The sequence below is a fragment of the Marmota marmota genome, unplaced genomic scaffold (genome assembly GCF_001458135.2).
Source record: "Marmota marmota marmota unplaced genomic scaffold, marMar, whole genome shotgun sequence".
Classification (NCBI taxonomy): Eukaryota; Metazoa; Chordata; class Mammalia; order Rodentia; family Sciuridae; genus Marmota; species Marmota marmota.
The window spans coordinates 25,233,096-25,253,297 of NW_026000037.1; the positions used below are offsets into that span (position 1 = coordinate 25,233,096).

Here is a 20,202-nt window from a genome sequence, read left to right on the forward strand (position 1 = left end):
GCTGCTCCTCTTCTGCTGGTGGGTCGCAAGCCCGCCTACCTTGCAGGAGTGATTGGAAGCTCTGTTCAGCCGTGGGCCACTGGGCCTTTTCTGCCGGTGGTCACCGTTCCAAAATTCAGTCTCTTATACCACACACAAGAATGGACTGAAGATTTAAAACCATGTGAGTACTAGAAGAAAACATGGATGAAATCTAATCTGAGTCCAGGGAAAGTTTTTCTAATTAGAACTTAAAATCCATACTGCAGTTTAAAATTTGGGTAAAAATAAACTCTTGATGACAAAGAAAAACAAGTCAAATAGCAAATGATAAACAGATATTTGTGAACTGGGAGAAATTTGCATATCACATAGAGCCAAAATAAATTAAAACTAGGAGGTTTTAATGCAGACTTATAGGTTTCTAAAATATGGATATGTGGGTATGCAAATATGTAAGTAGGTATATGTAGAAGTAGAAGCATTGGCACCACATTAATAGTGGACACATATGTTGTTGTCTAAAACACTCTTTATAAAGTAGCCATGCTTTTCCTCAAATAACTGGCCAAGCCAGGTACAGTGGCATAAACCTGTAATTCCAGCTACTCAGGCTGAAGCAGGAAGATTACAAGTCTGAGACCAGCCTGGACAATTTAGCAAGACCCTGTCTCAAGATAAATATAAAAACCAGGGATATTGCTCAATGGTGGAGTGCTTGCTTAGCCTGCAAGAGGCCATGGGTTCAATCCCCAGTAATGAAGGGGTCAGGGGGTTTTGTGGAGAAAGACCGCTGGTTTTATGGCTGGAGCAAGGAAGGTATAAGATGAGCCTGGAACATAATATTGCTAGAAAGTAAGGAAGTACTTTAAAAATGAGAGAGTAAGGTATTTCATGAGGACCTAGATTGAAGGGACTCTGGCTCATCTGGGGCAGTTTGCCAAATAAAAAAATGGACAAAAATGAATTGGATATATTAAAAAATGAGGAAGAAGGGAGGGAATTTCTTATAGAACAAAGATAACTGGTAAAGGTGGAGGATATGTTGGAGTTGGAAACTCTTCATTTTACAACTATATACATAATGAAGATTGGTTTAGGCAAGAGTCATTGCCGCAGTCTGGCTGGGCACAAAATCACGAGCCACTCAAGCAGGAACAAACTTTATTTTTGAAACTGCCGCTTACGCTCTCGGGAGGATTGCCGACCGACCCACGCAGCGTTCTCTCAGACCCCAACAGGAAGTCCCTCCTCTGGAATTCCCTCCTACTGCACTTCCCCAACAAATGGGAACTCTCCAGGAGTCCTGTAGCAGGCCAAGGTGGACAGCAGGAGTCCAATATCCATATGAATGCAGATCCTAACATAATCATATCATCTCAATGGCTTGCTGGCGTCACCTTTCAACCAAAAATGCCATGCATTACTTGGCTGTGGCTCTTAGATTAAAAGCTAATGATGACTTGCTAAGTGAAAGTTTGGGTGAAGAGCACCATACTTGCATGGTTTTAAAGTGTTTTCCTAAAGATTGTTTCTTCATTGCAAGGCAATAGTGACTATATCATGGCAAAATGGAATGATATTTTCAAAGGATGGATCACACTTAACATCAACAGTAAAGACCAGATGGAGATTACTTACATGAGAGGTGTGATACTCTGAAAGACACAATACTACTTAGGGTACTGTTTGATCCATGAATGTGTATCATAAATCTAGTTATGAGGAAACATTAGATAAACCCAAAATGAGAAACATTCTATTTTTAAAAGAGCTTTAAAAAAAAAAAAAAAAAAAAAGACTCCATATAATTTTGAGGGTATGTTAAAGGGACACAGGAGCCAACTGACAGAGCTCCCAGTGGCCATCACAGAAGCAATGTGAGCAACAAATACAGTGGTAATTACATTATAACTTGAAGTAAAAAAAATAAATATTCTTGAGTTCATACTGATATAAATAATTGAATAAGCCTGGCACAGTGGTGTACTCCTATAATCCCAGAGGCTGAGGCAGGAGAATTGGATTCAAAGCCAGCCTCAGCAAGAGTGAGACACTAAGCAACTCAGTGAGACCCTGTCTCTAAATAAAACACAAAATAGGTCTGAGGATGTGGCTCAGTGGTTTGAGTGTCCGTGAGTTCAATCCCCAGTACTTCCCCCGCCAAAAAAAAAATAATGAATAAATAAATGGGTCAGAAGATACAGACCTCTGTGCAGACTTAACTACTTCAAGTATGAGCTTTACAAAGTAACTTCTAAGGAATTCAGGTATAAAGAAGAAAGTTTCAGTGCAGAAACCTGTCAGAACATTATCTTAGCCAGGTAATGAAGGCTGTTAACAACAAGGATAAATCACATTGACTTGCATTCTTGATGCGATGTGAAGAGAATGGTACTTTCTGGTCTTCCTCCCCAGAATACATAACTCATCATGAGAGAAGCAGATAAAACCCAACTGAGGGACTTTTTACAAAGTAGCCAACTTGAACTCCTCAAAACTGTCAGGGTCAATAACAATAAGGAAAGTCTAAGAAAAACTGTCACAGCCAAGAGGAGCCCAGGAAAATGACTATTAAATGTAACATGATACCCTAGATGGGATCCTAGAATAGGAAAAGTACAGATAAAGTTGAATATATGAATGTTGGCAATATTATTTATAATGGCTAAAAGATGAAACAAATGCAAGTGTCTATCAGCTGATAAATGGAGAAGGAAAATGTAGTCTTTCTAAACAATGGAATCTTCAACCTTAAACATGAAGTATTGATATATGTTGCAACAATGGAAGAACCTCAAACATTATGCTAAGTGAAGGAAGCCAAGAAAAAAGTCAGATACCACATGATTCCATTTGTATGCTATCAGAGAGGCAGAAAGTTAGATTTAAGTAGTTGCCAGGGAATGGGGATAGGGATTGAGCATAGGATGGGCAGAAGGGAATGGCTACTACTTCCAGAATGAACTTAGATAATGAAATTATCTAATGGAACTATCTGGATTTAGATAATAGTGATAATTAATCAATCATAAATATGCTAAAAACCTACATACATGCTATACACATAGCATATAAACCTATAAGTGTGCTAAATCCCATGTGCATCTATATTTCTGTATTTAAATTGGCATAGAAACATACCTGAAGAAAAACACAAAAGATGTGTTGGTCTTTGGGAAGGAGAATGTCTGCATTATACTTCCCTATATTTGTTTATTTTTGAAATCTTTGCTTTTACTGTTGAATAAGGTAGAGTACATGTGTTGAACATACTTCTCTGTATTTTTATAATAAAAAGAATTAAAGCGGGTTGGGGATGTGGCTCTGTGGTAGAGCCCTTGCCTAGCATGTCTGAGGCACTGGGTTCGATTCTCAGCACCACATAAAAATTAATGAAAAAAATAAAGGTATTATGTCCATCTACTACTATTTTTTTTTTAATATAGCAGTTTGCATCTTGGGAAAAAACTCAGTACCAAAACAATTAAAACACTTTGTAGAAGGTCACTACTAATGTTTAGAGATATTGAGAAAAGCAGTTTACAAAACAGTATTGTACATATTTAATGCTAGTGTCCTTTATATATTCTATGTCTTTAAAAAAATCCTAAAATGAAAATGCTGTGTCATTTTCTTTGTATTTTCCTAATTTACATGTATGACATGGAAACAGGAAAAATGAAAATATTTTGGTTTTATTAAAGTTGAAGTTCTTTACTGTTTTCAGTGATAACATGCTTACCTTTGGGAGTGGTAGCTACTTACCTGGGTGAGTAGGGATAGGTAGCAAGAGAAGAGATCCATTCTCTCCTGCCAGGATGTGGTTGAGGTAGAAGATTCTGTACTTTGATAGGTGGCTGCTTCATGCTTTGGCACCTGTAGTGATCATCATGTAATGTTGGGTCTCCTGCAGGTGCTACACTATCTAGCATTCCAGAAACCTGCAGACCTTGCTCGGCACCTGTTACCTTGTGTGATTCATGCAGCTGTACTCAAGGTAAAGGAAGAAGGTAAATGTCTTATTTGATTAGTTATTAATTCATTTCTAAAATGGAAGTGTATAAGGCTTAATTTATTTAACAATGGATTTGATCTTTTTAAAAACCAGAAAGTCTGGAAAATATTTCTTCTGTTAAGAAGATTATAAAGCAGATCATATCTCATTCCAGTAAAGTTTTGCACTTCCCCAATCCAGAAGACAAGAAATTGGAAGTAAGTTTGGTATAGTTTCAGAATCTTGCCAAATGTTCATCCCACTTGGCAATAATTTTTTTAAAGAAATGTTTTTAAATGGCTTTGCTTTTTGCCATTTTTCAGTGTACTTCTCCCTTTTCCTGTTTTAGGAGATCATCCATCAAATTACTAATGTTGAAGCTATAATTGCTAGAGCCCGGTCCCTGAAAGCCAAGTTTGGAACTGAGAAATGTGAACAAGAGGAGGAAAAGGAAGATCTTGAAAGGTAATCACAATTTAATTATCTCAGTTTTGTCCTTTTAACCACCATTCTCTTTAGAAAATTTAGAATACTGAAATTATTTTGTGGTATTCATACATTATTTGAAACAAGCATTCACTAGAGAATTAATTATGCTAGGATTTGACCTCTGCTCTTAACTTTTACTGGGTGTTTCCTTTTCTTCCATTTTCAGAAACTGTCTAGCAGGGCCTCTTTTTCTAGGGTCTTTTGCTCCTGGAGATGTGGTGCCTGAGGTTTCCTGTAGCAGAACTGTTTGCTAACTCCATTATTTGTAGTGTCCCATATGTGGCTCTCAGCAGTCCCTGTTCCTTGACCATAGCACAGTGTTCTGGAACTATACATCTACTCACTATTCCTAGTTATTTTAAACAATGTTTGTCATAGCAAAGGCACGTATCTTACAAATATGTTTTGGAAGAGTGACCATATGGCTTGTCCCAAATAAGGCAAATGATTGGGGCAGCCTCTCCCTCTTTATGAGACAACATTTTTACCAGTAGAGTCTGTCACTGTGAGCTTCTGTCCATTTTTACCCGTGTTACTTGAAAGTACAGTGTTTTGATGTGACACAAGGTTTCCCAGTTTTTCATAAGAAATCATTGATGTTAAATAAAAGCTATTGCAAATGCTTTGTCATATATTATCAAGTTCTTGTTTGAACTTGTATCTTTTGTTGAGTGAAAATTTCTCTCAGCCTACTTTACTCTTGAAAATGTCTTCCTTTTAATTGAGCAGAACAAGCTCTAATCAAGGGAATCATTCCTGAAATAGCAGTATGAATTAGTGAGCAGGTGGTGTTGCTTGGTGGCTGTGTGCCTTCGACTGTTAGTTCCACTGTACACTGTGACACGCTTTGAAATTCAGTGTTTCTAGCACATCATGGCACAGCTTACAACTGCAGCTATGCCCAGTAAAAACATAGATTTTTAAGCACACACACACACACTTTAAAAAAAAAAAAAAGAAAAGAAATATGGATCATTGCTTTGCTAGATAAATAAAATTTGGTTTCTATGGTCTAAAAATCCTTATTCTGATCTTCAATATAGCATTTCCCAAATTTCTAGTATGAAACAAATAGACTGAATATTTCTTACATTGACAGAGATAGGCTTTTTAGAACTTGTAGGAAAACAGAAAAGCAGTAAGATTGTCAATTAATTTTAATTCTAAATGTCCTGTCTAGCCTATGAAATTTCCACTCCGGCATTAGTAAGTTTAACCAATATTAAATTTTATTGATAAGTCCTCAAATTATCTGAGACAATGCAAACAGTGTCCTGAGCAGCTGCTCCCCATCCATTCATCACTTTTCTCTCCTAGGTTTGTGAGTTGCCTGTTGGAGCAGCCCGAAGTGTTAGTCACCGGGGCAGGAAGAGGACACGCTGGAAGGATCATTCACAAGTTGTTTGTGAATGCTCAGAGGGTATGTGAGACTCCTTACTGACTATGGTGATCTCACCAGACCTGTTTGGGAAGATGTCATTTTGAGCTGCTAAGCGACGGGCATTGGGTTTGGATGAAGAGACAATGACTTCTGAGTCTGAACTCAGAAGTTTCCTACATATTTAAGTAAGATAAGTACATCTTAGGAACTAAATTTCAGAAAATAGAAGTATGAAATCCATTGTTATAAAAACTGAACATAACTATGCTATGGAAAACAAAAGCCTCCTACTTTCAAATTACAGTTCAGTTTTAGACTGATGGAACTTTAGAGTTCCATCTTTAAACCCTACATACTTCAAAACAAATTCATAATTCAGTCTGAATTGTAACTCTAGTCTAATAACAGTGAAGAGATCTAAATTTAGAGATTTCCTAGAAGATTTCCTTTCTGGAAGACAATGATTTCAAGTTTTTTTAGTACTATGGAAATTTAAGCTTCAGCACGGAAAGAAAGCCCAATTGAAAAATTGTCATTACCTACTAGTGAAAGAAAGTTTTTATTCTTACGTAGTACCTTGGTTACTGTTAACCAGGTACTGGCTTCCCACAAATAATAATTATTTCAGGGCGCATTACTATTAAAGTATTATGATGTGCACTAAATACAGGTTCCCCTGACCTGGGAATGTGATGACACTGGAAACCAAACCGGTTCAGTGTTGAGAGTGTAATTCTTGTAAGCAAAGATTTTCATTGGTCTACACATGGAACAATCCCTGCTGAGTCGGTCTGGAGTACTTCTAGTTAGAATATTCAAAATTATGGTCAAATATTTTGATCCAAATTGTTTGTAAGTGCTAACAACAGATTATTAAATTTAGGGAGCTACTCCATAAATAATTTCAAGTTAAAAACCAAATATTTTGTTTCCTTTTAAAAGTCTCGAAAACAATAGATGCTTGCTTTGTTTTGTTTTCTGGCATGAAAATGAGTGGATTTGGTTTTCACATCCTTCACCAGCTTCCTATGCAGAATTTTACAGGCCTGTGTCCTTATTAATCATTACTATGAATTTTCCTCAGCAAAACTCTTCTTTGATATTTTTTTTAATTTTGTGTTAAGAGACTAAAATTTAATGTGTTTATACTTTTAGTGTTGGAGAATTACTTGTTTTGTATACTAAAGCAAAATTATTTTCAACATGAAAATAATCTCCAACTATGCATAGGCTGCATTTTTATTAAATTTTTGACAATGCAGAAAATTAAGAAAAAAATGACAAACATCGTTGGGTAAGAAAACTTATCAACATTTAACATAGTCTTGTTTTCAACTTGATATGGCTTTCAAAATTAGTAAACAAAGCAATGTGTTTTCAGTGTCTGATTATATAGCTAATGCCCTTTAATGGACACTGAAATTATAAATTCAGCCCACATTGTGTAATTTTTTTAAAAAGATTTCAATTTTTCAGACCCTGCAGTGAATATGTTTATACAAGTCTACAAATTCTTTAATTCGTGTAACAAGCATCTGGTTGGTACATTTTTAAACTTGGCTCTTAAATATCTGGCTAAACTGTTGAAGTTTATTCATGTGAATTCTTCATATCAATTTTACAAATAAATCAAGATTTTAACATTTTTAAAAAGTTGTGATGACATCTGAGAATTCTACAGCCTATAAGATGTATTTAAAACTTTTCTTTAAAATTACAATTTTTATAAACTTAATTATAGGTATGTACATCTTTAAATGGAATTCAGCACAAAATGATTTTTGCTTCAGTTTTGCCAAGTCCTAGACATTTATTCACATTCACTGGAACATCTATTTTTCAAGCAGTACAAACTTTAGGCAATAAATTCAGAAAGATCCAGGCTTTTGTTAAGATCATTTGCTCATTAAATGACACCCTATCTGTCACCTGTTGAACCATCAGATGCATGAGTAGTGGGATGTGTCTGTTCTTATTTGACAGCTAGGTGTGTTGTATGTGGTGTGACTTTATTCATCTTAAAATATTCTTTTGATAGGATCATGTTTCTTAATGTAGTGCATGCTGTCTTGGAAATAATCTTGAAAGCTCTTGTCTAGCTCTTTTTAAACCATCTTGCTTGTTCCCTTTCATCACTGTTTCTTTTCTCACTCTTTCTCAAGCTGACTGAATCTTCTGATGAGGTAACAAAATAGCTTTTGTCCCTCATAGTTCCTTGTTCCTTCCCATCCCTCTAACTTCATAAGGTCATTTAAACTAACCACCTAACAGTCTGGATTTGGCATAACTTTCTTGCTGGTGTTTAGCTTAACATGATTCATGTTTCCATTGACAAACCAATTACTCTTTTTTCCAAAGCAATGGTACCATGAAAGTATAGTGACCAGAGTTTTTAAAAAGGCTCTTATTTTGTGCAATGATAATGAAAAAATTGATGCCTTTGAGATCATCTACTCTTTTGTGGCCATTGCTATATGGACCTCTGTCACTTCTGTAGTGCATTAACTGCCCAGCAAACAAGACCAATGTCCCCGGTTTTCATTTGGTAAGTTAACCTTACAAAGCATTGATTGAAAGGGTAGAGATAAAAATCTTTCCAGACTCTGGAGAGAAGATAGCTCCTTACCAACTTGGAACTCTGACTTGGACTTGGGTCATTGCTTGAAGAAACAGAAACCGGCACAGCTCCATGATTCCTTTTCATAAGATGTCTGAGCATAGCCCTCACTTTTCAAAGCAGATTGCCTGGCGGTCGTTTCCTTTCTGCCTATTACCAGTCTACTGGCTCATGCAGTGTTTCAAGCTTCTGGCATTTTCTGTGTTATTTATTTTGAGCAATCATAACATAGCTAACTGCATTACTGAGTAATGTAGGACATTTTTATGTATATATCACATTCATCTGTCCTCAAAAGTACCTGAGTCTAGCATTCGACTTGTTCTTGAGTTTAGCCTTTGATTCTATTCAAGGCTGCAGCCATGGCTCCACCAGAGGAGGAACTGAAGAGAGTGGGCTGCCCAGAGGAAAGAAGGCACAACCCAGTATCTGACTTCCCAGCTCCTGCTGGCCGGGAACTCATCTTACGCACCACCGTGCCGCGCCCTGCACCCTACTCCAAAGCTCTGCCTCAGCGGATGTACAGCGTTCTCACCAAAGAGGACTTTAGACTTGCAGGTGCCTTCTCGTCGGATACCTCCTTCTTCTGAGTCTCCTAAGCATTACCTCAGTGGGGCTTCAGAGGCACTGCCACCTGCTTCCACAGGAACAAGTGCCAAAAAAACCTGAGAGGCCCCACACAGGTGGCCCTGCACAGCTGAGCGATCAAGAGTCACACCAGCATCCGAAGGACTTTGCAGCACCAAGCTTAGGCTCTCTTGTACCTTGATGGGGGCAGAGGGAATGGGCTTGAGTTGTTGAAAAGATTTCTGACTCAAAGAAATGGACTTTGAGTATGGGGGAAAACCAAAAATCAGGAGAAGCTCTTTGTCCTCACTCATCTGGGATACTTTTTATCTCATTCTCCTCTGACTGTCCTCTGGGCCACTACCTTGCACTCATAGTCTGTAAACAGTTAATGGTTGTATTTATTAGGATCAAGAATGCAAAATAGAATATCTGTTAACTCAAATTTCTGGATATTTTGGTGGTAGCTTCTAGTCCCAGAATCTGTAATTCACTACATACATGACCATATTCTGTTTATTCAATCATCTGGTGGTCATCTGTATTATACTAATTAACTTTTGATGAACATTTAGAATATTCTAGGAGAAAGCCTAGAACTTTACTTCATTTTTCCATGTAACTGTAACCTAAATGTACTCCTTCTGGTAAAACAGTACATTAAATGTCACTGTACATTAGTTATGCATATATTGTGTAAGATTTGTTTTGTCATTGGTTCTCCTTTGGGTTGCCCAAGTTACCAGCCTGTAAAGTTCTCCCTTCTCTTGCCGTGCAGCATGCTGTCTTCTTTGGTGGTTGCTGCTGGGTACTGTATTTAATGATGTAGAGATGAGCACATGCTAAAAATAGAGCCTTGTTACATAGAGACGATCATGCAGTTAGTATAATTTGGTATATGTGCTAATGTAATGAGTAGAGGATTACTTTAATGCACTATTTTGCTTTTGCATTTTAGTTAAAATGAAAATAATCTCTGGGGATGTATAGCACCCAGGTTAAGGATAACACCACTGTATTTCTAGTTTTGTGAGGACTAGGATGTATTAAGTCTATGATGCTATATGGCCTCTTGTTTAGCAATCTTATTTTTAGGCCTAAAATTTCCACTTTAATCCAAAGTAAAAATAATTATACTGAAGCCTAATTGTTCCTGTGTACCTTTAAAGGATTGCTAGAGTTGTGCAAACTGTTATTTTTGTTTAAAAAAAGTCTATACACACAAAAATATATAGTATATGTTGCACACATGTGTCTGTATGTGAACAGGACAGAAGAATGGCCTGGTTGGTGACCTCCCAACCTTTACAGTGCTTTTCTGAGATGCTAGATTTTGTTGCTACCGCCAAACAACAGATGCAGGACTGAGGACTGGACCAAGTACAAGACATTTCTCTTAAAGACAATTTGTCTACTTTCAAAGAATGTTAAAAACTCTTATGGAGAGATGGATTTTAAAACAGTATTATGAAACTAATAAAAGGAGAATGTTTCTGTGGCTAATTTTCATTTCTCCCTTCTGAGGAACATTTCAGTCTTATTTTATTTAGCTTTGTGCCATGTCAAGCCTTTCATTAAGATTTGCATCCTAGGGTTGTGGCTCAGTGGTAGAGCACTTGCCCTGCACGTGTGAGGCACTGGGTTTGATCCTCAGCACTACATAAAAATAAACAAAATAAAATAAAGGTATTGTGTCCATCTACAATTGAAAAAAAAAGGAAAAAAAAAAGATTTGCATCCTCTTGCTATCTGCAGTGGGACATACCTGTAATCCCAGCAGCTCAGGAGGATCGCAAGTTTGAGGCCAGCCTTAGCAACTTGGTGAGATCCTGTGTTAAAATAAAAAGGGCTGCGGATGTGGCTCAGAAGGAAAGCACCTGAGTTCAATCCCCAGTATCCCACCCCCAGCCTGTTGAGTGTTACCCAGCAATGGTCTCAGAACATTATGCCTTTTTAAAAGGTGATTACCTTATTTTCATTATGTGCCTCTTTATTTCAGGCATTTTAAAGGATCAGGCACCATACTCGGAATTAAGGCAAAAACTACAATACCCTCTTTTCTATGACCTTCCTGTCATATAGGGAAGACATTGCCATAGAATGGAGAACATAGGGTGTGAGTGAGAGTTCCGATGTGTATCAAATCCATTTGTATGTTCATTAGAGACAAGATAGAATACCTTATACTAATCATGGCATGTCTCTGAGAAATAGTTTTCACTCAGGCTCTGAGAACCAGGAAAATCCTCCCAGAGAATGTGATTTCTGGATTAAAATCAGAAGTAGGAGTTGCAAAGGAGTGGGAAGCACAGAAAGCTTTGCTAAGAACCACAGTAATTCTCCCATCTGGTGTGCTTGCCCCACTTCGCTGTGATTTGCTGCTGCTCCCATCAGAAGTAAAGATTATGTCTCCACCCTTTCCATCTCTACTTAGCCATGTCTCTCTTTGGTCAGTGAGACATCAGCAAGTATGATCATGCGGACATTTAAGTAGTACTTGTACATGTGGCTTGCCTTCCCATTAAGAACCTGAGACCACCAGCTGAAAGAGCCCCCCCTCCCCCAAGGATGAGAGCCAGGAGGTGTGTTAAGCAGCACAGTGAACTGACAGGAGGGCTGGGGGTGGCAGAGACAGAGGAAGCAGCCTGGGCAGAAACCCTAAAACAAGAGAAAGTACATGTTTAGGAAGCAGCCAGCATTTCAATGGAGAGTACTGTCCAGAGCAGGAAGGGGCGAGAAATGAAAATGGTAAACTGAGGCAACATCAAGAAGTTCCAGGTAACCCCTAGCAAGAAATTTAGGCTTTATCTTCAGGGCAATGTTGAGTTTCAACACTGAAGGGTTTCAAGCAGGGGAGTAGTGGTGGATTTTAACACTTTAGCAAGCAAATGGAGTGGAAAGGTTAAATGTATACATACTCCAGATCTTTTGCTAAATTGTAAACTTGGAAAGAGGACAGCAATTATATATTGTTTTGTTAACTTCCTATATGCTTTGTACTATGCCCCAAAGAGATGCACAAATGCTTGTGGCACCAACATGGATTGGTCTCACTTTGGGGCTCTCCTCCACCTAAGGATCCCTATACCACCAAAATAATTCAGCTTGGAATTACTAAACCCTAAGCCTTTGTGTTTATATTTCGTTCATTAGTCCGGCAAATACTGAGTGCCTCCTATGTGCCAGATACTGCTATAGGTACTGGGGAGACTGGCATGAGAACACATGAAAGGCCTTGCCCACATGGGGGTGACTATGAGAGATGCCAAGAATAAACCCTGTGAAAGAGAGGAGAGGGCACTCTTCAGATTGAGGGGTTGGCTTGTGAGGTGGAAATGTTTGAGCAGAGACCTGAATAAAGTGAGGCAGCAGGCCTTATGAAAGGATATCAGAGAGCTGCTTTCAGAGAAAATGGCAGTGTAAAACCTTGAACAGGGAGGATAGGTGGTGTCGCACAGGCACAGCAGAGAGGCCAATGCAGCAGGCACAAACTCTGAAGGGAACCAGTGGAGGAAAGAAGGCTGGACAGATGCACAAGATCCAGATTACATCATACCTTAGGAGTTTGGGTCTGTTTTCTTAGCTGAAAGGGGCAGCCAACACAAAGATCTGAATGGGGCTAGAGAATTTTTAAAACCTGCTCTTTGGCTACTGTGTGGAGAATATGCTGCTTAGGTGGGATGGAAGCAGTAAGCAAATTAGGAGAGGTGACGGCTTGGGCTGGAGTGGTAGCAGTGGGAGGGGTCGGAGTGCTCAGATGTGGGATGTGTCTTGATGGCAAAATGCACAGAATTTGTTTATGGGTTCCACAAGGGCAAGAGTCAAAGATGACTTGGAGGTTTGGGTCCTAAACCACAGAGTTACTGTCATTTACTGAGATAAAGATGGGGAAGAGCAAGTTTGGGGCTGATCTGAGATTGTGAATTAGGACATGTTAATTATGAGATATCAACTAGACCCCTGTGGTACCCGTTCTCTGCAGTGACTCAGTGGTCCCTGCCTCTGCAATACCCCTGCACCCTCCATTGTCCCAGGATTGTTCTGTGACCAACAGAATATGTAATAAATGTGGGCATATCACTTCAAGATCAGATTATAAAAGACACTGCCACTTCTGTTTTGGTCTCTCCCTCACCTGGCAGGAGTCAACTTCCTTGTCACAAGCAACCCTAGGGAGGGGCCCATGATGTGGGAAATCAAGGACTCCTGCGAGAGCCCTGTGCATAAGCTTGGAAGTGGATCTTCTCTGGATGATTGCCACCTGCTGACCAGAGCCATGCAACTAGACTGTTCCCAGATTGCCAACTCTCAGAAATTGTGGAATATTAATTCCAAGCTGCTAGACTTGGGAGTAATTTGTTGCATAGCACTAAATAACTATTACCCAAGCGGTTAGTTATGTAAGTTTGGAGTTTAAGGAAAAGGTTATGGCTGGTTATAAATTATGCAAGAGACCATCTAAGATCACCTAAAAAGTGATCTCATGGGGAAGAGTGCAGGGGTTTGAGTCAGAGACAAGAAAGGGGACCAGCAGAGGGAGTGGCTACTGGGGTAGGAAACCGTAAGTGTGCTGNAATCATTTTCTGTAATGACCATTATATTTTCAATTTATCATGAACTACTCTGAACTTACTATGAGATGTAGTCAAAGTCAGAAGAGAAGACGTAGGGAGATTATTCCTTTTTTGGAGGAGAGTAAGCCCTCCAGAATCAGCATGGGAAATAAACATCCTGTTGATTCTAGGTGGAAAAAATTAATGTAGTCAATTTCAACTCATGCTGAGCTGACTTAAATATTTTCATTGACTTGTTTGGTGTCATTCTTCTAAATCAAGTGTGTTTAATTCTTCTTCTAGTTCATCCAAATCTTCGCCAGTAAAAAGATTTTCATCAACAGGAACAGCATCGATGGCTCCATTTTCCTGTCCCTCCCCTTCGTTGTCTTCTTCCAAATCACTTCTTTCACCATTTTCAGCTCTTCCTCCAGAAGCTTCACTTAATTTGTTTTCATCTTTGTCTGAAGCATATGTGCTGAATCTTTCAAGACTGGCTACAGTAATACCTGTCTCATCTACATCTCTTGGGACGTACAGGCTTAAATCTATGTCATTTACGCTCACAGAATCATCAACCTCATCACCACCTGTTCCCTGAGTGTAACGGGTATCATCTGCTTCCTCATCGTCATCATTGACCAATTCAGGACGAAATTCAAACACTTCCCGGCCACTGATCACGAGAGCTTTCCCTGCTTTGAAGTCAGCTTTCCTTCTTTCCATATCTTGTTCGAGTTTGTCAATCTTTTCTTGTCTTTTTCTTTTCTTCCATGCAAGAAAAGACTCTAGAGTGATTTTGGTAACATTTGGACCTAGGGCAGAACGCTCTCTTTCAATTAGATCTTCTAATGATATTTCATCTTCTTTCTCTTCTTTCTTTTTATCCTTTTTCAACACAAATCCAGGAGGTAGCGCATGACGATACATGCAATTATCACCCCCTCCAGGGCACACCCAAAACCAGCCATACTTGTTATTTTCAATAGCTTCAAGGAAATGCTTGCACACTATTTGAGTTTTTGGTTTTTTCTTTTCCGCCTCACCGTGCTTCTTGTTCACTACTTCTTCCAGCTTTTTCTCATCCCAATTATCCATAGTATCTTTTTCAAGTTCTTCATCTCTTGCATCAATATAAACACTTCGTTTCTCACATTTTCTCTCCAAAGTCAAGTCATGAGAGAACTTACACTTATCTCCTTTAGTACACTGTCCTTGCTTGAAGAATGCACACACCACAGATTTGGGATCTGCACCTTTGCTTATTTTTTGAGCAGCAACTACAGGTTTGAAAAGTTCATTCAGCTCCTGCAATTCTTTCTTTTTGTCATCTTTCTTCAATTTCTTTTCAGCTTCACTTTGTGCTACCTTCTGAAATGTACAGTCCCACGCACAATTGTTCCACCCAAAACATTACAGTGTCGCTGACGTGGATTTTGCTGACCAAATTTAACTTGGTGAGTGACAGCCTTGATAAACTTCTGTTGCTTTGCGCCTTTCTTATTCTTCAGACCAAAAGTTTTGTCCTCAATAATCTTCTCCTTCTTTTTCTGCTCCGCCTTTTTGCTGCCCCCGGCCTGAGCCTGTTTCTTGGGGGGCATTGCGGAGACAGGTGTAACTGGCCAGACTTAAGTGGGGATAGATACCCTCGGGAGATCTGGCAACACGGCAGAAGGAGGAAGACGCGGCCGCCTTCGCCGCCGCAGCGCACGGAACTAAGTTTGGAGTTTAAGGAAAAGGTTATGGCTGGTTATAAATTATGCAAGAGACCATCTAAGATCACCTAAAAAGTGATCTCATGGGGAAGAGTGCAGGGGTTTGAGTCAGAGACAAGAAAGGGGACCAGCAGAGGGAGTGGCTACTGGGGTAGGAAACCGTAAGTGTGCTGTTCTGGAAGCCAAGAGAAAAATATTTCAAGAAGGTGGGAGCCAATCAACTGTGTCAAACGCACTGGGGACATCAAGATGAAGACTTGACAGTTGCATATCTGTAACACAGTAAGAAATCCAGAGCGGTAAACTGAAGTTCTTACTGGGAAAGGATAGAGAAGTGGCCGCCAAGGGGCAAGTTGGCATGCCCTAGGCCCTCTCCTGGCTCTGGCAGGTGCACTTGAAGCTTACACCTTGCTTTTGTTTGTTGTGCACTGTTCCCTGTCAGGAATGGTGGGGAGGATATGCAAGAGGGGAAGCCACTGTCCACTCTATTTCAAACTCATACATAATCCTACCTACTGCCCCTGTTCTGGCTGCCAGCTCCTTTTTTCTGGGCACTCTGTAATGGATGCCTCTGTGGAAAAAGAAGCCCACTGCTGTGTTTGAATCTCCTAGCCTCTTTAATTTGGGGCCACTGGGCACCAAGGAACTAAAACACTTCAGAATATCAGCTCCTTAAATACAAAGAGCTGCTGTGGCCCTTCTGCAGCTTTGGGGAGTGGGACTTGGCCACTTGGAACATACACTAAATCTGGGTCATGTGAGCACAAACCTCTTTGCAGCACTCTTCCCCTAGCAGCTTGGGAGGTCTGACAGGTGCTGCAGGGAGTGTTCCCAGGCTAGCTCATCAGCCAAGGCAGGCAGCCAATAGGCAGACCCATACTTGGGCTGTGTTCCTCAGTGTCAGAGCCCAGCAGCACAGGGCCCTCAGGCCCCACTTGGCCAAGACCTCACTAACTCAGGGGCTCCCTGCTGCTGCCAGCTGAAGGAGCCTATAAGGGAGGCTTATTTTAAAACAAACAAAAAACATTTCTTCCTGTCAGGCTGGGTCCAGATGGGTTTTATCTTATACAAAACCAGATGGAATCTTTGGGTTTTGTTTCAGTTTACAGGCTTGTCCTCATCTTGAGCCAGAACAAGGTGGGGATGGGAGTGGGTGAGGTGTACAGAGATAGGACTGGGCTAGATCACACCAGAGGAGCTGCCAGCTGGGCTGGAGCAGGTGAGCTGGTTCTCGTCTGTGGTGCTTAGACTGTGAGAAGAGGTATTTCCTAAGAGAACAAATTTTAGCTGTGGTATTAGGTTCCTAGGGTTGCCCTGATGAAGTGTTACAAACTGGCCCACTCAACTCATGGTTCTGAGGCTTCCAGTCTGGGATGAAGGCGTCCACTGGGCTCCCGGCTAGCTGGAGGGAGAGCCCTCTGCCTCCTCTTAGCTTCCGCTGGTCACCTACATGGAGCTGCAGGTGCTGCAGGCTCCGCTCTGTCATTAAGGATCTCTCCTCCTGTGACTCCAGTCATGTTGGCCTCAGGACCCAACCTGCCCCACTAGGACCTCACCTTAACCACTGATGTCTGCAGTGACCCTATTTCCAAACAAGGTCACATCCCGAAGTACTAAGGGTTAGGATTTTTTTTTGTTTAAATGGATGCAGGGCAGCCACTGGCCAGACAGATGCCCATCTTTGGCTGGTGTAAGCCATGAGCCTGCTGTATAAAAGCATGGGCCCTGGTTCTGGAAAGTTCAGGTTCAGATCCCAGCCCTCCTTACCAGCCAGCCACAGGTGCCAGGCTTTTATGTACTTCTCTAAGCCTCTGTTTTCTCCTCTGCCAAATGGGGACAACAATATATACCCAACAAGCTGTTATAAAAATTAAAGTCAAACACAATGGCATATGCCTATAGCCCCTGTTCCCCAGGAGACCGAGGCAGGAGGATGGATCACTTAGACCCTAGGAGCTCAGGGTCAGCCTGGGTAACACAGCAAGAGCCCATCTCAAAAAAAAAAAAATTATGATTAGATGATATGTTTAAAAAGTATTCAACAGGGTACTTAATTGCTTAATAAACATAAATTGTTTAAATTGTACAAAGTAGCAGTTATAGATGAATGATCAGTTGTCAGATGTATGTTCCGTTTAATGTGAGGACACATGGATGAATCCAGCATTCAGAGACTCTGGTCCCAAACCTCCTGCCACCTCAAATGGGCTGTCTTCTATCCCCCACCCCCCTTTCTCCTTCTTGGGTCACAGAGGCTTCAGGAAAGAAGTGACACCCAAGGCAAGGGGCTTTGGAGAGGCGGAGGGAGGGTGGGGCTTTCGGGAAGAGCATCTGCACTCCAGACTGGAGTTACCTGCAGGGCTGGGGCAGCGCAGCTGGAGGGGAGGAGGTGGGCACCAGGGTGCTGGGCGGCCCAGCTCTGTGGGAGCCTTGCCCGCCTGGTGAGAGAGTCCAGACCTTGTTCCCAGAAAGCAGAGGCACTTTGGAAGGTTTTCAGCAGGGGAAAGGTCGGGACTGCACTGACCATTAGCCACCAGCCATCCCAGTGAGAGGCAGTGGCCTCCCCCCTTAGCAATTCTAGGGAGAGACGGAGTGAGCAAGTGACAGGGGAAGGACTCACTGAAGGACTGGAGGTGGGCGATGAGAAATGACGCCCTGGGTGCCCGGCGGCTCCATCTGCATTCCGAAGGACTCACACCCTGTTCAGTGTATGACGCACAACAAGATGGTGGTGGCACCCATCCAGTGTAGCCAGGGTGCCATAGCCGGACAACGGGAGGAGCCCTCTGCGCCTGCCTGCCCTTGGGCCATGGCCCCTATACCTCTGCTCAAAATCAACCTTTGTCAGGAGAGGGACATGGGCCTGTCAGTGGCCAGTCAGACCTGAGGAATAACTGATAGGACTCTGAACAAAGAAGTTCTCCAGACCTTTGGCACTGTGAGTAAATAATGACTTGTTGGAGCTATTTATTCACATTCCTTTCTCGGCCCTATTTTGGGATGAGAAGGCTTTCTCCCCCGTTACATAAGGCGGAACACGTTCTTAGCAAACCACTGTCACTCCCGTGTTATCTTGCCTAAGTGAAGAAAGGAAATATTTTTAGAGTATGAATTTCCCAAACGTTCCCAACTATTCTGGGCCTGAAGCCCTAACTTCACAGAGCAGCCCAGTGGTGGGGAGGCCCAGCCCTCTGGCTGTGCTGAGGCCTGACCCGTCCCTGCAGGCCCTGTCCACAGGAATAGGCTCCTCTCTGCTAGGTCTTTCACATTACCAGTGGCTGATTCCAGAGCCTAGGGATATTTCTGCCTTTCAAAAGACAGTCTTGAAAGATACATGAAAAACAAACAAGGAGATGGAGTCCAGCTATATTGCCCCAGCTCCTGGCCTCAAGCAATCCTCCTGCCTCAGCCTCCTAAGAAGCTGAAGCTACAGGTATGAGCCTCTGAACCAGGCTTCACCGCCTCTCTTTACTCCTACGGTTTCTTTGGGGGTTGGGGGTGGTGACGACAAGTAATGACCTCTCAGATGCTCTCAACTAAGAGGCCAAATCCCCTGTAGGAAGCTCAAACCCAGAAGAGCAGGGCAGATGCAGGGACCGTCATGCTTCTGTTCAAATGCTCGCCCAGGATGTAGCACATGGTAGCTGTGACATGGAGTCATTTGCCATCTGGCCGACTTGAGTTTAGATCATGACTGGAGGTGGGAGTGAATCTAGCTGACCACCCAACATCTGCCTGTGGTGGGCGCTCTATGTTCTTCATGAAAACTTGGTCTTGTAAAGAAAGCTAGAGAAGAGAAGAGATTTAATAAAGGGATGGTTTAAAATGAAAACGGTTTTTCCAATCTGGTTGGTTAGCAACAGTTACATACAGCAAATATCCCTAGTACTTAGTGGCAGAACTTTATGACTTTAGGTATATATTTACAAAATCATTAAAGATCACATATAGCTTCAAGTTTTATAAGGAAATTATTGGTTTTAGGAAGAAATCTAGTTTTTTGTTTTTTAAACACACACACACACACACACACACACACAGGACTGAACCTAGGGCTTTGTGCATGCTAGGCAAACACTCTGCCACTGAGCTACACATCCCCATTCCTTTCTATTTCATTTTGAGAGAGTCTTGCCTCTTACATTGCCTTAAACTTCCAATCCTCCTGCCTTATTCTCCCAAGAAGCTGGAACTGTAGGCATGAACAACCAGGCCTGGCTTAGTTGGTGACTTGATGGTGTGGAATGAAGACCCACTAGCTTGGTGAGGATTCATGGGGAGCATTGAGGGCCATGAAAGAAAACTGTTACGGAGCCTGACCTCAAGACTTCTAGAGGCTGGAGGTGATTTGGGACTTGATCAGCTCAAGGGAACCCAAGCTCCAGGAATCCACGGGTCTCACCCAGCATACGAATGCTAATGTGGCTTGGCTCTAGGCTCCTAGTTTCTGTGCCAGTTGGCTTCCTCTTGGTTTATGCCTCTGCACCTGCGCTGTGCTCAGGGCCCACGTGGCCGCTCCTCCTGCCTCCCAGATCACCACCTCCCAATACCAGCCTCTGCCGTTTTTGTCCAGCCCTGTTGGTTGTGAGTGGTGGGCTGCTGGCGGCCAACTCGTTCACTTTCTCAGGTCACCCCACCAACTGTGGCTGGGAAATAGTCATGGATGTGACACGTTCCTGAGCAGGAAGGAATCCTTTAGAAGGTGAGGCAGCCATCTGCATGTGGTGTTCATGACTTGAGTCATTCCTGAAGATTTAGCTTTTTATTTGGAAGTTATTTCAGATTTAGAGTGAAGGAAGTTCTGAAAAGTTCTGTCCATTCCTTTCCCAGATTCAACCATTATTGATATTTGGTTTTCTAGGCCTACATTTTTAATAAATCTACATCAAATAAAAACTGAATGA

General features: G+C 41.5%; 2 protein-coding genes and 1 long non-coding RNA gene across 5 annotated transcripts in view; 2 read left to right on the forward strand and 1 right to left on the reverse strand.

Annotated features, from left to right (window-relative positions):
• Positions 1-1,786, forward strand: part of LOC125619377 — an 11,283-nt gene extending 9,497 nt beyond the window's left edge. Inside the window, exon 2 of the long non-coding RNA XR_007350900.1 lies at positions 120-1,786. This is a non-coding gene — a long non-coding RNA (uncharacterized LOC125619377). The remainder of the gene's footprint in view (positions 1-119) is intronic.
• Rab3gap1 (RAB3 GTPase activating protein catalytic subunit 1) overlaps positions 1-10,533 on the forward strand; it is a 94,027-nt gene extending 83,494 nt beyond the window's left edge. For 2 of the 3 annotated variants that reach the window (XM_048812196.1, XM_048812197.1), the window contains 6 exons: positions 3,896-3,992; positions 4,091-4,194; positions 4,326-4,441; positions 5,783-5,885; positions 8,009-8,029; positions 8,817-10,533. In XM_048812196.1, coding sequence (XP_048668153.1) covers positions 3,896-3,992; positions 4,091-4,194; positions 4,326-4,441; positions 5,783-5,885; positions 8,009-8,029; positions 8,817-9,053 — 678 coding nt within the window. In that variant the 3' untranslated portion in view covers positions 9,054-10,533. The remainder of the gene's footprint in view (positions 1-3,895; positions 3,993-4,090; positions 4,195-4,325; positions 4,442-5,782; positions 5,886-8,008; positions 8,030-8,816) is intronic. The other variant, XM_015479131.2, reaches the window with a different exon arrangement.
• Positions 10,534-13,838: 3,305 nt separating this feature from the next.
• On the reverse strand, positions 13,839-15,292 carry LOC107136815 (zinc finger CCCH domain-containing protein 15). Its single transcript, XM_048812198.1, has 2 exons — positions 15,010-15,292; positions 13,839-14,953 (listed from the first exon to the last, which is right to left on the reverse strand). The coding sequence occupies exons 1-2, from the start codon at positions 15,182-15,184 to the stop codon at positions 13,848-13,850; spliced, it is 1,281 nt and encodes a 426-aa protein (XP_048668155.1). The 5' UTR covers positions 15,185-15,292; the 3' UTR covers positions 13,839-13,847.
• Between the last annotated feature and the right edge of the window lie 4,910 nt (positions 15,293-20,202).